At 39.0% G+C, this 16,690-nt stretch overlaps 1 protein-coding gene across 2 annotated transcripts; it reads left to right on the forward strand.

The window, feature by feature from the left end:
- Positions 1-5,946: 5,946 nt before the first annotated feature.
- Positions 5,947-13,557, forward strand: slc13a5b (solute carrier family 13 member 5b). 2 transcript variants are annotated; one of them, XM_035680532.1, is made up of 12 exons: positions 5,947-6,064; positions 7,090-7,218; positions 7,315-7,451; positions 7,707-7,927; positions 8,024-8,204; positions 8,304-8,426; positions 8,558-8,770; positions 8,865-8,971; positions 9,087-9,208; positions 9,795-9,956; positions 11,058-11,195; positions 12,112-13,557. In XM_035680532.1, the coding sequence occupies exons 1-12, from the start codon at positions 5,966-5,968 to the stop codon at positions 12,235-12,237; spliced, it is 1,758 nt and encodes a 585-aa protein (XP_035536425.1). In that variant the 5' UTR covers positions 5,947-5,965; the 3' UTR covers positions 12,238-13,557. The 2 variants fall into 2 exon arrangements, with proteins under 2 accessions (XP_035536425.1, XP_035536424.1); XM_035680531.1 differs by having other exon boundaries at positions 5,964-6,064; positions 7,090-7,451.
- The last annotated feature ends 3,133 nt before the right edge of the window (positions 13,558-16,690 follow it).

Below are 16,690 nucleotides of genomic sequence, written 5' to 3' on the forward strand. Positions count from 1 at the left end.
ACACATTTGGGGTGAAGGAGAGATATCTGTCGCTGAAGGAGCTGCTCTTCATCAGTCAGCTGTAGATGTACTGTCTAGATCAACCTTTTCACCTGACTGTGAGATATTTTATGGATATTTCCTATCAATGAACCCGAATAAGGAACTCAGTATACAATTAGTATACAATTATATCTGTATGATGTATTTTATCATTTTTAACAGACTTAATAGGCTTTGTTTTTTTGACAAATTCAGTGTTTTCTTCTCATTGTTATGTTACACAATTTACTTTACATTTATGTTCATAGACGTGGACCTAATGCTAAGATATAGGCCTGCTTTGTATATATTTTAAGTTTTCTTACACACTTCAAAACCTCATCAAATTTTAGCGACCCCTATTGGAACCACTGGTCTAGATGTAGTGACAGAGACAGTGTAAAAAGACTGTCATAAGCAAAAGGGCTGCAGTAGCATATGACTCTTCCTCATAGCTAAAATCTCTTTTATGCCTTTTCCTTGTGGGGGAAACCTACCTTTTTATAATTAACATTGTGTTTTTGTTGTCTTTTGCTTTCACTGTAAATCCTATGTGAAAAATAAAAAACTTTCTGCCACCTTTTTGTCCTTTAAGGCCTTTATCTTATTTGAAGAACTAGCCCATTAGTTCTTCCCAAACTGGTAGTTCTTCAAGTCTTAAGTGTAAATATTTATTTACACTACCTGACTGGGCTGCAGTGAGATACTTCTCCACAAGGTGGCACTCTGTGTATAATTTCACAGACAAATCCTTCAGCAGTCTTGTGCAGATATCCTGTATACAGTATGTTAGTTTACAGTCATTTGATTTTGATTCATTGGCTCTAGCTCTGACTCAATCTTTTGTAATGTTAAAAAAATAACTGCGTCAGGACAGTGTTGTGTTGTAATCTGGGTATAACTGATGGCTGGACGCCAAATGTGATCACTGCTTGACTAGTACAACATTCCCCAACTGCCATTACTGAGTTTTTTTCATAGACTAACTTTGATTTTGGCTACTTTCAATAATTTAAAGTTAACTTGGACCATTTATCAGAATACAATACAGTGTCACACAGGATATTCAAATACTTTCTCACACAGAAGATGTTAAGCTGATATTCAATATTCCTTTTCAAATATATCCTCTGAGATCGTTATGAATGAGTATAACTTGTGACTGGGCTACTACACACTACTTCTGTTTTTGTTGCTGACATTTTAAACATTGTTTAAATGTTATGTATGGATGTTTTAAAAGCATATTTTGGCTGGGAACTTTGGGTGCATAATACACTTTTAAACATTTTTTGTAAGGAAGTCAAAACAGCAGGCACAATTAATAAAGCAAAGGAATAGAATAAAAGCAATTATTGTTAAAACTCATAAAAATGGACTGTTCTGATTATAACAACTTGCATGTCTTCAAAATTGGTAAAAAATTAGTCTACGGGCATGAATGTTGAAATCCCACACTGGGTTATAAACTCACAATTACAGGGACACAAATGAAAAGCTTCTCTCATCTCAGCATACCACCAATGCAGCGTAATTACTGTCAGCACTTTTACAGCAGATACAGCCAGAGAACATGACATTCCTTGGCTCAGCATATTACGTTCTTCTCTTAGTTCTGCTCTTAGTTGTTTTATAGTACTGCCAGGCTGAATGTGTTTTATGTCCCAAAGCGCGGTGTTGGTTTTGGTTTAAAGCATTCATTGCAAATGGCCTGAACTCACAGGACACAAAAATGGGGTGGACACAATGAAGCACGCTGTGCATTGTATTTCAGTGCATTACAGTAGCCATGCAATAAATACACATTTTTCGATTTTGTAGTGTGTCGCATCATTCAAAATGATATGGCTGACATCTCATAAAGTCACTAAAAGACATATGTGGTGCTCTGCGGGCTGAGAAAATAGCCTGAGGTGACCTTTAACACCCCATGGGCCAAGAAAATGATTGGTTTTTGGTTTGGCGAGTGCCATCATGTAACCATTTATAAAGCCCTTTATGGCCTCCCTCAAAACACTCATTAACAAGGTTTTTTTGTTCTCGCTCTTTATACAAATTACTAGTACTTTTAGTATCACATTCAAATTACCCACAAAAAAAGTTTTCTGTAACTAGTTGCCAAATTCTTGCAGGCATAGGCAATTTGACATAGTTCAGTGACCCTTAGAAAATATGACATGGCATAGAGGAGTATTTTTACCAGTAAGAATTCCAAGCCATCGGTTCACCAGCACTGAGCAAAAAAAAAAAAAAAAACACAAGACTTTTCCAATTTCCTGATTCTCCTTTATACTTTTTTCAGTTTTGTACCAAATATCATTTCATCCACTGACTGGCAAATGCAGTAATTTGAACCAAACAGCCAAATGTAAAGTGTGCCATGAAATAATAGGTTGAACCTCGTGTTATCTTAAGGGTCCAAAATTACCAGCCACTGTGTTTAACAGCAGGAAAAAAAACCTCCCTTTTTTCTGCTTGAAATGTTATGCCTATTCTTAGAGTGACCTTAACATTAGGGAAAGCGAAACACACACAGACACACGCACAATGAGAACTTGAGAATATATGTGCTACTGATTGAATTTATAAAATACAAAAAAATACTTTGTAGTGCATGTGCAGCATCTCCCATCCACAAGCCCACACATGATTTAAGTTCACAGAAAAAACTGACACAAAGAACAGAATTTCAGACAAAATAATTTCTTGAAAGTGTTGTTTACTACTGGGGAACGCAGTCAGAAGTGGGGGCACCTTCTATAAAGGTGCTGCAGATGACAGAACCCCTAGTTGTGCAGTACTCAGCAGGTTGTAGATCAGATTTTTTCAGATATCCAGGAGGAACAAAAGAGCAATGATCTAGAAGGGGAGGAGGAGAATACCCAGATATTCACAAAGCTTGTGATGAATGAAAGGTTGTTTCTTCATATAAAATAGATTCAGAGTTTAAAATTCAATTAAGCTGCTTTCTTTCAGGGGTTAAGTGAAGTCATTTTTGAACCTTAAGACTAGAATGTTAAGACAACATCAGACTAGATACCAGAAGAACAACCACCACAGACACCACAGGGTGACTTACACAATATTGAAAAGAAAAATATGAAAACTGCTGGTAAAGAAATGTATTTATATAGAATTGGCTGCATTTGAGGAAGCCAGGCTTTCCCATTCTGACAAGAGTGTTCAGTAAACATCAATGTATTCCCATACACTGATTTTTACCAAACCAAACTTGCCAAATACACACAAATATCAGTTTAAATCATCCAGCAGGCATTTACACTCCCTGTGGGTTTGTTATGTGTAAAATGATTGATGCACACAAATAAAGTCAATCTGATCTGCTGAAACTCTTTGAGGAAGTAGTGGCCATTTTGCCCACATGCCCAAAATAGTTCTCCTAATTTCCCATTAATTACACTGTTGAGAACCCATTGTAGCATACTGTGACAATCCCTTTTGCAGTTTAGTGACCTGTTCTGAAATCTGATTGAAAATGAATAGCTCACAGTTCTGGGAGATACAAGCATTCAAAAGGCTGTAGAGAGGTATTTTCAGTTGAAGGGTAGATGGGCTGAAGTATTCATATCAGCACACTGGAAAGAGGAAGTAAGTGGTAAATGTAATTTACATAAAGGTCTAGTAACATTTAGGAGGATCAATTGGCAGAAACTGAATATAATATTCATAAGTATGTTTGAACAAACCAAACACTGGCTTTACTGGCCTTACGCATTTTTGGCGAGTTTCTCAGCCACTGTAGTTTCCCCTTCCCTGCTTGGAAGGCTGAGCTGTATTTAAATGGTTGTAATCTGCAACTCCATACACTGGTCCTTTAATTAGTGCACAAAATTGATGCAAGTTGATGCAGACATACAAGTGTTTGAATGGAAGCTACTTGGTTGCAACACACTTTCAAGAGTGGTGCTCTTGAGCAGGCAACAACATGCAAGAGTGCAAGAGACATTTAATAATTTCCCAGTATACACTACATTTCCTTTAACTCTTTACACTTGTGTGTCGTTAAGGTTCAGCCCAAAGCATGTAACAGACCTGCAGATCCACTAAAGGATACCATGTCAGTTACACGTTTTGCCTCAAATAGACGTGAAAAGTACACAAGCGTATGACTGTGCAGTATAAAAGTCCATGTAGGGACGGTTCAGACAAACACAGCACTCAGGAGACTGCCGGCTGTTTGGGTCCCATGTGACAACTTGAACTTTAGATCATGAACGTAAATTAATTTACGTAACAAACTTAACTTACAGCAGGTGCAAACTTACAATCTTTTTCTAAACCTAACCTAGTTTTGTTGCCTCAACTTAATCACATTGCGAGCTGAGCAAGCTTTACCGGTGTAGGTTGTACAGTATAGACATGCTGGGGTAAATTGTAACAATTAGACAAAAGAAGCAAAAACAAAGTCACACCAAGCGATATGCTTCAGAAAGGAGTTTATTGAAATAAAAAAAAACACTCTGACATTGTAAAGAAAGTGTAGGTCTGAAAAAAAAACTATGTGTGTATCCTTAATCAGAGTCACAATGGTGATAAATGTTGGTTATCCTAGAGTGCAGGCTTGGTGGTCCCAGAGACTGCAGGGCACATTTTACCCGCACTTCCTTTAGCTTCAAGTTGACAAATGGCTCCATACAGACAACAAGACAAAAGTTTTTGAACTCTCAGAATCCTCGGAGTGGGCTTTCAACATTTTCAGGGCGGGCTTTTTCTCTTTTTGCTTTTGGCATTCTCTATAATTATTAAAAGCATGTTCTTAGTTGCATGGAAGGGGAGGGTGTAACACTTGTTAAAGCATTACAACCTGGATTACAAACTGGATTTCAGCCAATGTTTAACGAGGTGTAGCATAGTGGTTTGAAATGAGCGGGGGAAGAATTCATCACATTTTGCCTGAGAAACCACAATTTAATATAAGTAATATAATTTTATCTGCACTGACATACTAAACAAATTATCTTGGTCATAAAATTACGTTCTTACCACAAAATAATTGTTTTCTCTGTAGTATCTGGATGCACCTGTTTAATAGGTATTTGTAATTTTTCCACCACAATTACATCCTCATATAAATCAATAATAATAATGATACTGAAAAGTTTCTTGGGTGGGTGTGAATCTGGACTCATGACCTCAGTATTTTGAAAATCAAGGCTACACCCCTAGTTGTTCATCATTTTGTGGTAAAAAAAAAAACAACCTCTATGATGAATATTATTTCACAGTCTCATTCCTGGTCTAACAGAAGGGTGGAGCAGCAATAATTTAAATTGCCGCCCCTGTGTAATCACCTTTGCAAGGAACTCTTTTGCTAGGTAGTGTTTCTGGAGTAAAGCCTGTGGGAGGAAATCCTGACAGGTTCCTGACATGTCTCCTTCTTTTCAGATAAAATGTTACTTCACATCATGGTGAATCACAGCCTGTTTGTTCTATCCAAGGGCTTAAAGTATTCATCCTATCTTCATTCAAAGGAGGAAAAAAACATGAATAAACTGTACTAAAATACACAGTTCTTGAACAGTCACAACAGACAAAATCCTCTTCCCTGAAGGAGTAAATGGAGTCATGGTTTCACCTGTCAGCAGCTGCAGGGACCTCACTTACTGACTCTTATCAGGTTTACCCAGTGCAGCAGTTATTACAGTACTATGCCAGAAGAAAATAGCATTTTTCTGATTAAGAGGAAGAACTTTTTATTGTTAAGATAATCGGGCAGTCAGCTCTTTTGTTTTGGTGTGAGCACCCCAGCACTCTCTCTCTCTTTCTCTCTCTTTCTCTCTCTCTCTTTCGCCCTTCATTGTGATTCGCTTCTCTCTCTCTCTCTCTCCTTTATTTGCTGTGGGACTCCCCCTCCTCCTCTCCTCTGCGCCTCAAAAGCGCGATCCATGGTGCGAAAGTCTCCTTTTCTCCGTTTTCCTTCAGGATGGCATTCTTCAAATATCTTCGCTCTGTTAAGAATGAGCTTATCCTCTTCTCAGCTCCATTTCTTCTGCTTCCACTGCCTTTAGTGATCGGGACATCGGTATGTAAATGATTTGGATGCAACAGTAGATTTATTTAGATTAAACTTTGCCACAATGTTTAGTGTTTAAAGTGGAGAAATCCGGCAACTCTTGGTGATTTTAAACGTAAAATAATTGAAGTGTTGGATGTCTAATTGCTATTTGGCAACATATACTTCACTCAGAATATCTTTAATTATATAGCCTATTTTTAAAGTTTGCTCAATTAGGAGAACACTTCGTTTGCATGCCGTTTTAACACATGAATGGACTACATTCAACCGCAAATTCAGAGCGCCGTATGTGTTCGCCTTAAAATGCCGTTTAAATGAATGAGCCTGATTTGCACTGGTTCTCTCATGCACCTGTTGATGCTGCTCGCAAGTGCGCAGCGCACTTGGAGCAAAACGCATGAGAACTGTCCAGTGTTGCCTGAGGCTGAGCGCTCTGAAGTTTTGTTGTTTTAACTCCTTGTTGTTAACATGAAGGGTCATGTCCAGCGTGGGAAACACAGAGTCAAAGGGCTCTGTCCACGTTGCGACCACTAGCCTACATGTGACACAAGAGACACGCACACAGGCATGTATAAGCATGTTATGATAGACATGAACTGCAATGCAAAGCAGCCACGAACAGAGACATCAGGTAGAGGAAGAGTGTGACATATCAAACTTTAGGATTATTTGCTTGCGTGCAAAAACTGAAGACAAAGGATTTTATTTTAAGTACAAGATTAAAAAGCAACCAATGCACTCTTTTAACTGAAAAAAAAAACGTTATGAAATGTTTAATTACAGAGGCTGCAGGGCAAAAAAAACATAACAAGTCATTTTTATAATAGATGTGTTTATAGACCTCATAGGTTTGATCTCAGCGAATGTACAAGCAAGTGACCAGAAACAATACAACAGGACAAGGACACTTATCTTTACCCTTTGAACCATAATAACATCCCATTAAAAATTACATAATACTGTTTGCATTAGCCAGAAGGGATCCTTTGTTTGTGTACCATTACTGTATGTTTTTACATGTTCTTATGCAGGAAGCAGAATGTGCCTATGTGATAGTCCTGATGGCGGTTTACTGGTGCACAGAGGTCCTACCACTGGCTGTAACAGCTCTGCTCCCAGCCCTCCTTTTCCCCTTGTTTGGCATCATGCAATCCAAAGACGTAAGTAAAATAACTACACCAGTGTGTAAACTTTTGCTCAGCAAGGACACATTTCTGCTCACACGTATCTTACTCTGTGTGACCCTGCTGTCTCAGGTGTGTATGCAGTACCTGAAGGACACAAACCTGTTGTTTGTGGGGGGATTGATGGTTGCAGTAGCCGTGGAGCATTGGAATCTACACAAGCGCATCGCCTTGAGGGTGCTGCTCTTTGTTGGTGTGCGTCCAGCGCTGTGAGTGGCTCAGATGCACACCTCCACAGCAAATTCTCTTTTTTGCTTGTCATCTACATTCAGACTTACATTTCCTAGGCGTATCTAATCAACTACATCATAAAAAACACCCAATATAGATAAAGGAAGTGTTTTTATTGCCATCATGACTGTCTTTCTCTCTTTTTATTATTGATTGTTGTGAAACCGCCAAAGCTCCCTCTTCTAATCCAAGGCCACTAACAGTATTTATGTTTTTTTTTATCTTCCTGGCAGTTTGATGTTGGGTTTCATGGGTGTGACAGCCTTCTTGTCCATGTGGATCAGTAACACAGCAACCACAGCCATGATGGTGCCTATTGTCCAAGCAGTGCTGGAGCAGCTCAGCAACAATGAGGCAGAGATACCTCAGATCATCAGCTCAGAGGAGCAGGTCCAGACATCAGAGACTGACAGCAAACAGCCTCCACAGACAGAGAAGCAGAGCGAGGGGCAAGGTGAGCCATCCTCACATTTGAGCACAATCTGTTTGGCCAAGAAAACGCTTTAAAGAAAACACGCAGCTCTTTTAATCCCTTGCTCTTTGTCTGAAGGCTCAGTGGTGGTGACTTTCTTAGATGCCGCAGTGGAGGCTGCGAGGCTAAAGGAGGCGGCAGAAAAGCGGAAAATGTGTAAAGGGATGACCCTGTGTGTTTGTTACGCTGCCAGCATCGGAGGCACAGCCACACTGACAGGAACAGGTCCCAATCTGGTGCTCAAGGGCCAGATGAATCAGTGAGCGTTTTCTTAAAGCATTGATTAGTCATGATCTATTGCTTTAAATCTTGTTGTATAAAATGTGTGAAAAAAAATCCCTTTTGTTGTTTTCTTTAGACTCTTTCCTCAAAACGGAGATGTGATTAACTTTGCTTCCTGGTTTGGCTTTGCCTTTCCCAACATGATCCTCATGCTCACTCTGGCCTGGCTTTGGCTTCAGTTTGTCTTCATGGGATTCAAGTGAGTTTGGTGATGGTTAAAGCCTAATTATAGTGACAGACACTTGAATCAACATCAAGAAATTTTTACCGCTCAGGAGTGTGATTTAGTGTAGAGGTGACACAAAGATTTTTCCCTTGTGATCCGTCTAGCTTTAAAAAGACATGGGGCTGTGGAGCTGTGAAAACAGAGAAGGACATTGCTGCCTATAATGTGATCCGTGAGCAGCATCGTCTCCTGGGGCCCATGTCCTTTGGAGAGATAAGTGTCCTGGGTCTCTTTATTCTGCTGGTGGTGTTGTGGTTCACAAGGGAACCAGGCTTTGTCGATGGCTGGGCGACAGAAATCTTCAACTCCAAAGCAGAGTTTGTACACAATGTGTTTCTATTTTTTTATTATTTTATTTGAAAAAAACGTTTCATTTAAGTTTGTTCATTCTTTCATCGCTCCACTTCTCAGGTATGTGACAGATGCCACGGTGGCTATCTTCATTGCAATCCTTCTCTTTGTTCTGCCCTCTAAACCACCACGTTTCTGTTCATGGAAGACACAGAGTTTTGACACAGGTGAGGCATTGTTCTGCAACAATATAGATCACATTTAATACAGTTATAACCAAGTTTTAAGAGGTCTAGACTGTGCAATGGTGCAACACTGACACTGAGTTTATTGTATCTGTAGCACCCCATCAAGCTGCTGGCCCAACTCCACCTCTGCTCACCTGGAAAGTTGCCCAAAAGAAGTTACCATGGGGCATCGTGCTTCTTCTTGGAGGAGGTTTTGCTCTAGCCAAGGGCAGTGAAGTAAGTGACAGTGGCATAATGTTAATGGGAAACTGTGCCAAGAACTTACACACAATTGGTGAGAATAACAATATCTGTGGTGGTGGCTTCATGGTTGGCTGAGTTTAAAGTTACAAAATATTTTCATGTCAAGTCAAACCTTCTTTTTTATACTATTTATACAATCTTTTTAAGCAATAACCATTCAATGTATTTACGTCATTTAACTACCTTTCTATATAGTCTTTTTTATCGTTAGTGGCAGAGTCATTCCTTAACTGGATTCTATGCACAAGGGATTCACATGAAACGCTTTACAACTAATCTCATTGTCTCTCATTATTTATGGTTTGCTCCGATCAGAGCTGTAATGCTATGCAAACTGAACATTTTCTACTGCTGGTAATTCAGATGTTCTCATGAATGTGTTTTCATTTTATTTTTTATGCTGCAATTACCACTGAGTTCCATTTCAAATGCACAAACCTGAATTATAGTATAAACACAGTAGATAAGCAAATGTTAACTCAGCCGTAGATGAATACTGTGTACATTTCCAGAAGAGACTTTAACCCTGTATATGTTTATGTTATATATATATCTGTAGGAATCAGGACTCTCAAAGTGGATGGGAGATCAAATGACTCCTCTGCAAAACATCCCTCCCTGGGCAATTGCTATCATCTTATGCCTGCTGATTGCTACCTTCACAGAGTGCACCAGTAATGTGGCCACTGCGACGCTCTTCCTACCTGTCTTAGCCTCAATGGTAAGTTCTCAAAGAGAGTGAAATGTGTTTGATGAAAAAAAACAGAATCTCAGACTGCAGGAGACAGACAGTTATGTTTGGCAGCAGTGGTTCAGTGAGGTGAAGTGCTACATAGTGTAATTTCTTTTGAACTGATTTCCCCAATTGGAGTCCAGCATTGAAACTACTCCCAGTTTGAGCCGGCCTATTTTCCCTTGTTTGGTTACCCATCTAGTCGGTCATTCAGGCTGAATATGTTTGGTCCCCTTCCCCGGGCCCCTCCTCCCATTAATAACCTGCCAAACACACCAGTTCAGCCCAGTGCCTTGTAATGCTGCCCACCCCGCTGCTGCTGAAGAATGGCAATACTGTGCCCGCTGGTCAAGCACTCGAGAGAATGCCAAAGCTGGGTTGTGAAAGACAGTGCCAAGGAGGGGTATTCAGATAGATATTTATGGAGGGAGAAGCCAAGTGGGTTCCACCAGGGTGTCCAACCCTCGTGTGAAAATAGAGGCAGAAAGAAAAGAGAGAAAGAAAAGAACATCTGATCAGTTACATGCAGCTGAAAGTGGGGAGATGACACTTTGTGGTAGTCTTGGCTTGTGGTATGTCACTGAATGTGTCATCCTGTCAAGTGAATCTTAAGCGTTTGATTTAAACATCAGACAAGACAAAACACTGTCATTGTAGGGACCTGATATACAGCCTACAGTTTAAAGAAGACTAACTATAAAGTTTAGGTCTTTTTACCCTTTGTTTATTTTGAGAACCAGAAATTACTGTGCACTTGTGCACTACTGTGCTGCGGGATATGTAATTCAGAAGCAAATTCCAGAGTAATGTTTTCTGCATCTTAGTAGGCTGCCATTATCGCTACATATGTAGTGCTTTTCTATTTTAGATATCATGACTCAGCCCCGAGCTTGCAGGAATTACATCTTAATTACACCCACCTAATGAGAGTTTTCACTCCACACAGAATTGCACACATTTCACTCTGAGTTATGAGTCAGTGATTACAGTTGCAGAAAAATAGCCAGATGAAGGAGTGGAGGATTTTGTTATCAAGGCTATGTTCATCCCTGTCTCAGTCTGTTGAAACTTTCTGTGTCATTATTGCAGTCTCAGTCCATTGGAATGAATCCACTGTACGTCATGGTGCCTTGTACTCTGAGTGCCTCTTTTGCCTTCATGCTGCCTGTTGCTACGCCTCCAAACGCTATCGTCTTCTCTTATGGATATCTCAAGGTTGCTGACATGGTGAGTATGGCAGTGGTTTGTTGTGTTTATACAGTAAATTATATGTCAAACATGCAAAGTCATCACTTACACTGTAAAGTACTATGTATTCATAGTTCACTTGCAGTTATGACCTGAAACCTTTGGTGGAAAAACTCAATGTTGTTCATTTTCTTGCCGAATGTCAATTGAGAAGATTGATAACATTCTTAGGGTGTGTTCAGACAGAAAGCGATGCAAATTTTCACCTCACATCATTCTCACAAATTTGACTGCTTGACTGTTGACATTTCCGTTGACTTTGCATGCCATCACATCCCCTCTAAATCTAATTCACTTTTACACCTATGTAGTAAATATGAAGCTGGTTCACTAAACTAGGCACTAAATACAGTAAATTCATCAATTCATCAAATTCAAAGCTAGTAGCTGTCTTATTTCGCAGGATCCACAAGAGCACAGAATACATGGTTAGTGTTTAGCTAAGAAGCTAACTCACTAACCTACTCCATGTTCACATTGGTCCCGCAAAATACAACAGCTACAACTTGGAAAATGGCAATATGGGGCACTGAATTTAATGAATTTGTTCTTTATTCCAGACCACAAATGAGACAAGGATTAGGTTAAAGAAATTATAGAATGATGCTAATTATGACCCAACACTGGATCTCACTGATTACAGTACAAGAACACAACTTTATCAATTTACAGAGTTGAGGCAATAAATAGTGAGAAAAATGCAAAGGGGAAATAATACAGAAATTATTTATTTTCGATTTTGGCAGTTGCTGTCCTCCATATAAGATCAGTCTTCTCCTCTAACTCTCAGAAAGAAAGAAAGAAAGAAAGAAAGAAAGAAAGAAAGAAAGAGAGAAAGCGAGTATTTCCCAATATTTCCAACTATTGATTTAATATCACTTCTCTTCTCCATCAGGCCAGGACAGGAATCGTCATGAACATCATTGGCATCCTTTGTATTACACTGGCAATCAACAGCTGGGGTAAAGCCATGTTTGAACTAGACTCCTTCCCCACCTGGGCCAACGTCACCGGGGTGTGAGCCTTCTGCCATAGGAGATGTTCCACGCACACCCTGCCCTCCCTATCCACAGGTGCCAGACAAAGACCACCAGTCAGAGCGACAGCACAGGACCACATGGTGGGCCGAATGCGTCCGACTGATGCTCGAATACAAGCCTCTCAAGGCTTGTTTTCATTGACACCTGAGTCTTGCTTGTGAAAGAAAGAGGTGGTAAAATGATTAGGAATGGAAGAAGAGTGGTTGAGAATGAGAATGAAATTAAAATCTTTTTCTATTTACATTGTATCATAATTAAGTTACACTTCAATGTATTTATTTCCTCAAATAGAGTTCAATACTCCTAAGCAGCCAATTCTAGAAACACTATTCAAGTCCATTCTTTTTTATCAAAGGAAATCATAGGAAGGGCTATGCATACGTTCTAAGTTATTAGAAATGTTCTACGTAGTCACATGTAGCCTTAATAGCAATAAGCCATATGGTTTAATGTAAGCACATAACTTGTCATTCTGTACTTACAGTACACTTTTTAAGGTACTTGTACTTCACTTAAATATTTACATTTCATGCCACTTATATATGGGAAATATTGTTCTTTTTATTACATTTATTTAACAGCTGTAGTTTCTAGTTACTTGATTAATCTATGATTATAGGTTAAACTACCCAGCTGCAAAAACATTAAAAGTCTGTAAATAACATTGCACATAATGTAACACTGATGAGGGCAGTTCAGCTGCCTAATGAGTGCTTTTACTATGCATACATTTTTTTGTCACTTAAGTAAAATATTGAATGCAAGACTTGAGATCAACTATTTTTGCATTGTGGTGTTGCTACTTCAATTTTAAGTAAAACTCTAAATACGTCTTCCACTGCCGCTATCGAGTACTGTATGTTTTCTAAGCACATCAGGTGCACCTAGATTAGGAAAGGTTGTGGGTTAGGTTTGCCATTTTGGTTTTTATAGATTCTGGGCTAATATGCACAGCAAAGCAGAGACTTGACACAAGTAAACATGTACTTTTGCCCCCTTGCATGGATGTACCTCTGCAATGACCAACATTTCAGGGCTCATGGTTTATTACTGTTTCAACATCAGTTGAACTTTGAAATGCATTGTCACTACAAAGCAAGAAACCTATATGTGCCTTCTGCAGACTTGTACTGATTTATTGTACACTTTAACACATTTTCAATATTTTGACACTGACATTTGACATTGTGACATTATCTCACTGCAATAATAAATTATGTCTTAATTGTAATAAAGTGGTATTTAAGAAACAGTGTATTTTTTATTTTCAATTCCAATACTGTTGTACCTGTGAAATTCTCTGCTGAAATAACAAATACAAACAAGAAAAATAAAAGACATTGGTTTTAATATAATACATTTTAATGTCCTTTTTGTCACATTGCCTCAACATACAGTGGTTTAATAACACTGGAAGAACAAAACATCTACTGACTAATTCAATAATTTTCCATATACAGTGTTTTTTAACAAACAAGGAATGATAACATCTGTTATTTTAGTCATTTACAACAAAACCCTTGGTTTAAATTTTAAGGTACTGGTTTTACAGCCTATTAATGGCCTAGTATAGGCTTTCAAACAAGAAAGAAGCTTTAATCTGTGGAAAGACAACTTTGTCTTAACTGTAAAAAACAGCATTGTCATCCCTCAGTGTCATCCAAAACAAAATGATCCCACTTTCATCACCAGTCGGCTCTTTCTCAACTTCACATGACAATATCCTGTGTTCTAAAGTGCACACGTGTTTCTCTGCCTCTTGTTTAGTGACTTCTTGTCTCGTGCATAAAGCTGATATAATCCTGTAAACACAGTGCGGAAAGCCACAGTAATCCTGCACTGAAAGGACACACCTAATGTATGTAGGCAAGAGCTCTGTGTCATTGTCCTTTTGCCGAGGCGTTGCGTGAGCCAAGGGTCAAGGCAGTTATTGTCCAGCGCTGTTTTGCGTCATAAACATTATGAGCTCAAAGAAGACGTTTCACATGTCTCCATTAAAAGACCCCAGAGCACTTATTATTATATCCCTGCAGAGTATCTATCACCATGATGAGAATGATGTCTTAGAGCAAGACAAAAGATTATCATCAATCATAAGATTCAGTAAATCATAATCATAATCAGCGTTTTGGTCAAGTACGTATATGCTTGCAAGGAACTACGGTTTGAAGTTGCTCTTAATGTAATACACACAGATCCAAGAACAATATACAGGAGGACAGAAATAGACGTACAACTAAAAACAAAACAGTGATAGGTAAAAATAAATATAGAATTATAATGTACATACAAGTGGGTAAAAACACAAAATATATCTGAAAAGCAACAACAAATTGTAGACAAATACAAATAACAGATTTATATTTTGTAATAGATACTACTACTATAAGTAGGTAGTTATGTGCAGTATATGAATGTATAAATGAAGTATATACAGCCTACATGTTAGAGCACAGCATGTATTTTAAACTGTAAATACATATTTTGTCATTTGTAGATAAGTGGATGTTTTGGTGTTATCCACGCTATGTGACTGATTTAGTTGTTCATGGGAGTGATGTGTGTGAGAAGAAGCTGTTATGGGTTTGGTTGTTTAGGTGAACGGTGCTCTGTAGCGCCCACTAGAGGGGAGAAGATGAAGCAGGTTGTGTCCAGGGTGTGTGATGGGTATGCAGTTATGTTTCCTGCCGATTCCTGAAATGAAGGTAGATTCAATGATTGTCTTTGCAGTCGTAGTCTCCTGTCCTGCAGTGATAGATTTACAGCTATCAGTAGCTCCTGGGGAGGGTTGAGTGTCCTGAGCTGCCCTTAGAAGTACATCCTCTGCTGGGCCTTTTTGATGATGGATTCAAGGTTGGGCGCCCACTTTAAGTCCTTTGAGATTGTGGATCCCAGAAACCTGAAGGTCTCCACAGGAGACACACAACTCCAACAAAACAGCGCGAAACCATATTGGTGGTATCGTGTGGCAGTGGAAAACATGTTACACACCATGCAGCAAAGGTAGCGGGGAGAAAGAAATGAAAGGATCACATAAAAGTTCTGACCTCAGTTCTGTTGGACAATTAAAATGTTATATGGTTTAAAAGTGGTTAACAAGCGGTTGGGTGCATAGAGCAATTCAGATCACTATGATGTTGGGTCCCACCAGAGAAAAAAGCTTATGTAATTACAGTGCCTTTCTCTCCCTTTGCTGCCTCTCAGCCACCCACTCATTATCCAATTGAAACACATCCTCATGTATCATAGCCTCCATTATTGGCTATATATACATGTAAGGCTTCAGTAGAAAATGCAACATGCAAGTTGTTCTCTTTGCTGGTGTTTCATGCGACTGACTGCACACATAAGACCTCTGGTGAACCCAAAAACACATTTCTATTAAATCATTAGAAACTAGGCCTTCTGGCTGCTAAGTAAGCAAGTTAGAAAATTAATAAATGACTACCAGTCGAGAATACTGTCATGTGGGATTCAAGAGCTTTACCAGGCACACAAAGGGTCAAAAAGCACATTTTGTGTCTCACCCACCTGTTGCATTTTGGGGGTATTTTGTTGATGAGAAGGCTTTTTAAAGCTACATTGGCTTTCCACCCTTTCTGTATCAGTTACATGTGTGGACAATATGCAGCCTGTCTGATACAATCAATCCTTCCTGGCACATAAAGACTTCAGTTAGCAATCCGAGTATCCAATTAGGCTTTGGGCAGGAGTTAACAGGCCAAAATCTAAAAGATCCAGAAGAGGACAGAGGGCCTTTCTTTGCACTCTTTTGGCCAAAGTACATTCATACTGACCAGGCTAAACTAATAGTGCCTTTAGAATTATTTCCTTGGTGGGATAATAGGTAAATCATTAAACATTTATTACCTCAAAAGTAATCAAATATCTACAGCAACAAATTTGCACAGATCAAACTTTCCATTACCTGTAATATTACAATAAATACAGGTGATGACAAACACATTAAAAGCAAGCAAACTTTAGCTGAAATTACTAAACATACATTTAGAGACACTTACACAATGACTTGAAAGAGATGATGAAGAATAACTTTCTGAAAAGTATGGTGCTACCTCTGATTCAGAGAGTGTAACACTGCCACAGAAAAAGCTCACTATATTATCACCACTTAATGGACCAGTGTGTAATATTCAGTGGCATCTAGCAGTTTAGTTGCTGATTGCACTCATTCGCCCTTCCCTTCAAAGCGTGTTGGAGAAACTACAGTGGCCACAAAAAAAGCAAAAGGCCCTGTCTAGAGCTGGTTTGTCCTTTCTGGGCTACTGTAGAAACATGATGGACTCCGTAGAAGAGGACCCTCTGTAGATAAAAACAGCTCATTCTAGTAATGAAAACACAATTATTCTGATTTCCAGGTGAGCATAAACTAATGAAAACATACCTATGAGTATTATATTTCATTTCTGCCAA

The sequence above is a fragment of the Morone saxatilis genome, unplaced genomic scaffold (genome assembly GCF_004916995.1).
Source record: "Morone saxatilis isolate NCDOM2014 unplaced genomic scaffold, NCSU_SB_2.0 Contig8, whole genome shotgun sequence".
In the NCBI taxonomy this organism is placed as follows: Eukaryota; Metazoa; Chordata; class Actinopteri; family Moronidae; genus Morone; species Morone saxatilis.

Coding starts and splice junctions, on each gene's coding strand:
- slc13a5b (XM_035680531.1), top strand. CDS start 5,966: ATGGCATTCTTCAAATATCTTCGCTCTGTTAAGAATGAGCTTATCCTC. Junction 8,427..8,557: donor TTTGTCTTCATGGGATTCAA/GTGAGTTTGGTG, acceptor TGATCCGTCTAG/CTTTAAAAAGACATGGGGCT. Junction 9,209..9,794: donor CTCTAGCCAAGGGCAGTGAA/GTAAGTGACAGT, acceptor ATATATCTGTAG/GAATCAGGACTCTCAAAGTG.